We start from the raw sequence: 6,137 nt of genomic DNA on the forward strand, positions 1-6,137 counted from the left end.
ATCTATCTATCTATCTATCTATCTATCTATCTATCTATCTATCTATCTATCTATCTATCTATCTATCTATCTATCTATCTATCTATCTATCTATATATCTATCTATCGTTCTCTGGCTTCTAAAAAAGGAAAAGGCTTATGAAAAACGTTGTAAATCATTGAATAATGTCTTTTCTATATTGTTCTTTCATATTCAAATAAGTTCGAATAGGGTCAATAATCCCCGAAAATATAAATGTCAAATTAAAGGCAACACCTTAATAATTCATCTAAGTGTCATTTATATAAATTACAATTTTTCAAAATAAACAAATAAACTTAACAAGACATTTCCATTTGTTTTTTTTCTGGCATCTTTTTCTTTTTTCTGTTATCCATTTAAATAATTAATAATTTTTGCAACTGACAATTTCTTTAATTACGCCAGCAACACAGCAATTTTATAATAAAACACAACATGAAATTTTATTTATATGTTGTTTAAAACACAAATAACACAAATTTGTTATTTAATTTTTTTCGTATAATTTATTCAATATCTAAATTATTTTTATTTTTTTTTTAACAATTTCTAACAATTTACCACATTTTTTTTTAAATATTTCTTTTGTATTTTTTCTATTTTTTTTAATTTTTTTTTTACAAATTTTCTTTAAACATGTAAATATTTTTTTTGTAAATATTAAACAATTAGACTAGCAGCACGTATGGAAATTCTTTTTTATTTAATAAACAACAACAAAAAATAATAATTATAACAACAAAAAAACACACGTTATGAAATGCGAAATAATATTTTTTAACAAAATTAGTTTTTATTTAACGTTTAAAGGTTAAAAACATTTATAGTTTGTTTTTTTTAATAATTAAACGCGCTCGCTGGCCCGTCATAGGTATACAACAAAATTGGACTAAATTAGAAAAAAACATTAAACGAAAAAACAATATTAAATTAAAAAAAAAGAAAAAACACACTTATTTAGTCTGACAACTAAACAGCTGACTTTAACTGTTTTTTGTTGTTCTTTCATATTCACTTGTTTGTTTTTGTTTTGTTTTTATTTAGTCTCCGTTAGATTTACTCAATCTTGATGGATTATTAAGAGCCAAACAATAATAAAAAGCTCTCTAGTTTTTTTTCTCATGAAAAAACAAAAACATTTACCCTTAAATTAAAACAAAACATAAATAACAAATACAAGAGAGACATGGGAAATAAATCATACGCCTTCGTAAGCCGGTTGTAGAATGTAATCGTATAAGTACTAATGTATTAGTAATATCAATCATACGCCTTCGTCGAGACACTGGCAAATGTGTACCAGGCTCATAACTAATTAGTGCTTTTTTGTGTTTTAAGGTACTAAATTAATTTTGCGCTAAACTAGACAATGGATTAGACTATGGAATACAGACTAAAACCAGACTATGGACTATAAATTAGACTATAGAATATACTGTAGACAAGTCCATAGACTTGTAGTCTATAGACTATACTATAGACTAGATTATAGACAAGATTATAGACTTAACTATAGACAAGACTATAGACTAAACAATAGACTAGACTGTAGACTAGACTGTAGACTAGACTTTAGACTAGACTGTAGACTAGACTGTGGACTACACTATAGACTAGACTATAGACTAGACTATAGACTATACTGTAGACAAGACTGTAGACTAGACACTATAGACTAGACTATAGACTGGACTATAGACTAGACTGTAGACTAGACTGTAGACTAGACTGTAGACTGGACTATATACTAGACTATAGACTAGACGATAGACTAGACTAGACGATAAACTAAACTATAGACTAGACTATAGACTATTAACTAGACTATAGATTGAACTATAGATTAAACTATAAACAAGACTATAGACTAAACTAATGATTAGACTATAGACTAGACTGTAGACTATACTATAGACTAGAATTTAGACTAGACTATAGACTAGACTGTAGACTAGACTGTAGACTGGACTATATACTAGACTATAGACTAGACTATAGACTAGACTATAGACTAGACTATAGACTAGACTATAGACTAGACTATAGACTAGACTATAGACTAGACTATAGACTAGACTATAGACTAGACTATAGACTAGACTATAGACTAGACTATAGACTAGACTATAGACTAGACTATAGACTAGACTATAGACTAGACTACAGACTAGACTATAGACTAGACTACAGACTAGACTATAGACTAGACTATAGACTAGACTATAGACTAGACTATAGACTAGATTATAGACTAGACTATAGACTAGACTATAGACTAGACTATAGACTAGACTATAGAGTAGACTATAGAGTAGACTATAGACTAGACTATAGACTAGACTATATACTAGACTATAGACTAGACTATAGACTAGACTATATACTAGACTATAGACTATACTATAGACTAGACTATAGACAAGACTACAGACTAGACTATAGACTAGACTATAGACTAGACTATAGACTAGACTATAGGCTAGACTATAGACTAGACTATTGACTAGACTATTGACTAGAATATAGATTGAACTATAGACTAAACTATAAACAAGACTATAGACTAAATAATAGACTAGACTATAGACTAGACTATAGACTAGATTATAGACTAGACTATAGACTAGACTACAGACTAGACTATAGACTAGACTATAGACTATAGACCTAAATCTAATGTTTTTTTAAAAAGTAGTAGATATTTAAAAAAAATTGTTCTCCTTTAATGAGTAAAGCGGAAAACAATAACAGAGACACCAAGAAAAGCAAGAGAGCAGCAACAAAATGTAAACAAAACAACGGAAGTAAAAAAGCTTTTTGTATTGCTTTGCAAAACAAAAGCGTTATGAAAAGTGGATTTTTGTTTTTTAATTTCAAATTTTAATAATATTTGACCGCTGTCAATAAATTGTTGTGTGTTTTTTGTTAATAGTTTTTTATATAAATTATTGATTACGTGTTTTGTTATTTTTAACATCAAAAAAAGATAAGAAATCTTTATAATTGCTTCGGGTACTTTATCGCTTGTCCATTATCTTTAGCACCTCTATGTCTAGAGTGTTGTGAATAGTTTTGTTATTGAAAAAAAAATATTCCTGCAATTGCAACAATATTTTGTTTATAGGTGTTAAAGCTTGTTTTAGATTAAACAACTAATTTTAATCAGTTCAACAAATGCGTCATACAGAGTGTTTTTTTTGTGCTAATAATTCACAAAAATGTTTATTGAAATGTTATAAAAACAACGTACGATTATAATCTGTTCAAATTATGTGGGCAATTAGAGATTTATTGCTGGCTAATTATGGGGAATACTATAAAGTTAATCAGTTTCCTTATATTTTTATGATTTTTTTCAAATTACATAAAAATTTTGCTTAAAAAATATTAAAAATTTCAATTTCTAAAATAAGTAGTAAAATGTAACTTTTTTGTATAATAAGAATTTTAATATAATTTTATTTAGTTTCTTAAGTTTTAATATAAAAACAAAGAAATTTACACTAAAATATTAAAAATTTTAAAAAGGTAGTAAAATAAAATACTACTTTTTGAGTAAAAATTCTTAAAAATTCCATTTTTGAAAAAAGTAGTAAAACTACTACTTTTTAAAATTTTGAAATTTAAAGATAATTTTACTAAATAATTGAAGTTTAAGTACAATAAAAATGAAGGAAAACAAAAATATCATAAATTTACAATTTTAAAAAAAAGGTAGTAAAATACTACTTTTCTAATATTTTTTTAATTTTAAATATAAATTTTAATTAAACGATAAAAATGAATTTTCAACAAAAACTCTTAAAAATTCTATTTTTGAAAAAAGTAGTAAAACTACTACTACTTTTTTAAATGTTGAAATTTTATGATAATTTTATTAAATTGTTGAAGTTTAAGTTTAACAACAATGAAATAAAGGGAAAAATATCATAAATTTGCAATTGAAAAAAGTTAGTAAAATACTACTTTTTTAATTATACGATTTGTCAATATTTTAAAGGTGGATTTTGAATGTACAGTATTTTAAAACTAAATTTTTAAATAAAAACTTTTAAAAATTCCAATTTTACAAAAACGTAGTATATCTACTATTTTTTTAAAAGTTGAAATTTTAATATTATTTTATATAATTATTTAAGTATTAATATAATAACAATGAAATTAAGACAAAAATGTCTTTAATTTGTAATATGAAAAAAGTAGTAAAATACTACTTTTTGTTATTTTTGATTTTTTTTTGTAGATTTTAAGAAACTTCAACGATAACTAATAGTTTTACAATAACTTTAAGCCAAATTTTCAAGAAAAACTTAAAAAACTATGAATTTAGCAAAAAGGTAGTAAAATACTACTTTTTTATTTTTGTTATATTCATATGCAGTTATATGATATTGTCCATATTTGTAAAATTTAAAAGAAATTTAATTAAAAAAGGACCAAATAAAAGTATTTTTTTTAATAGTAGTAAAAATACTACTTTTTTTAAAATATTGAAATTCATAAAATTCAAACAATTTCATTTTAATTTAAAGATTTGAAGCAAAAAAATTTTTAAGAATATTTTCATTAATTCAACTAGTTCTTGAATTTTAAAAACAAATTTTAACTTAAAAGCTAAAAAATTGTAAATTTTATAAAAGGTATTAAAATACTACTTTTTGAAATTTTTTTAAATTCTTTAGTTTTTAGCAATTTATTTTAAATTTATAATATTTTAATAAAATTGAAACGAAAAATGTTTAAATTTTGAACAAATGTAGTAGAAAAGAACTCACAAAAACAAAATGTTGTCAAATAAGTAGTAAAATACTACTTTTGGTCAGTGTTCATTGATTGCTTCAATAAAACTCAAAAAATGTACAAGCGACATCTATCGGCTGGTAGCTATTCCAATTGATATATAAAATACACCACACAACAAAGTGTCTTAACTAAATCACCTCAAAACAAATTTAGTCAAGTTCACAACCCAACATAATGTAGTGTAATAACGCCTTAATAAAAGAAAACAAAAAATTTGTAAACTCACCGCTTTACGTTTATCAGCTTCTGTGGCTGCAGAATTTGAACGATGTCTAAACAAGTCCATCACTTTGGTCATAGGCGAACGGGAAGCATCGGCTCTACGTACAGCCGTAACTGTATGATAATACTGCAACGAAAAAAGCAAGAAATTAACACCAAAAACTTTTACTAACGAAATAGACAAGAACAAAAAAACCTACATGAGCATCACTACCCTGATGCGGATGGGCCGAACCATCTTTGTACTTATTCTTCACCGACGTACCCTCGGCCGTTGTTATCGTCACCGCGGGATGCTGTTGCTGCTTCTGATGATGGCCGCCACCTATAAGGCCGGAATTTTGTAAAGCTACTTTCATGGAATTCATAACACCAGTACCGCCACCACCGGCACCACCTCCTCCACCGCCCACACCCGATGACGAGTGTGTACTACTGGCACTGCCCATCTCATTTCCCGATGCTGCTGCAGCCGCCGACAATGGATCCAATAGCATTTTCTGCTTTTTCGCATCCGATTTACCACGCTGACGAAATACATCGAAAATGGTGGGTCTACGATTAGGACTAGCAATACCGTGTACGGTAGACTGATTGAGTACGGGCAATTCATCGCCACTGCGTCGACGCTCAAGCGAACCGGAACGTGGTGTAGGACCGCTAACACGTTCAGTGCTGCGTGAAATTTTCTCTGCATTACGATTGAGTTTTTCCAATTTGGCCGCCTCGCGTTCGAGACGTCTTGCGGTTTCGCGTTCGATTTTGCGTGCCTCTTTTTCGCGGCGACTAGCTTCTTTTTCTTGGCGCCTATGGAAAGGGTAAAGAAAGAAATGTTATTATTGTGAACAAACGACCAGACTATAGTCTTGATATAGTCAAGCATGTCATGATTGTAGAACAGACTTAAGTGAAGACTACCTGCCATATTGTAGTCAGACTATATCATGGCCATATAACTATATCATGGCCATAGACTATACTATAGACTATAGACTAGACTATAGACTATACTATAGACTAGACTATAGACTAGACTATAGACTAGACTATAGACTAGACTATAGACTAGACTATAGACTATACTATAGAC

At 27.9% G+C, this 6,137-nt stretch overlaps 1 protein-coding gene across 1 annotated transcript; it reads right to left on the bottom strand.

Moving 5' to 3' along the window:
* Positions 1 to 4,821: 4,821 nt before the first annotated feature.
* LOC111678031 (adenylate cyclase, aggregation specific) lies at positions 4,822 to 5,879 on the bottom strand. Its single transcript, XM_046955885.1, has 2 exons — positions 5,248 to 5,879; positions 4,822 to 5,174 (listed from the first exon to the last, which is right to left on the bottom strand). Exons 1-2 carry the CDS (start codon positions 5,542 to 5,544, stop codon positions 4,959 to 4,961), a joined length of 513 nt encoding a protein of 170 aa, XP_046811841.1. The 5' UTR covers positions 5,545 to 5,879; the 3' UTR covers positions 4,822 to 4,958.
* Positions 5,880 to 6,137: the final 258 nt, after the last annotated feature.

The sequence above is a fragment of the Lucilia cuprina genome, unplaced genomic scaffold (genome assembly GCF_022045245.1).
Source record: "Lucilia cuprina isolate Lc7/37 unplaced genomic scaffold, ASM2204524v1 Scaffold_758, whole genome shotgun sequence".
Lineage (NCBI taxonomy): Eukaryota > Metazoa > Arthropoda > Insecta > Diptera > Calliphoridae > Lucilia > Lucilia cuprina.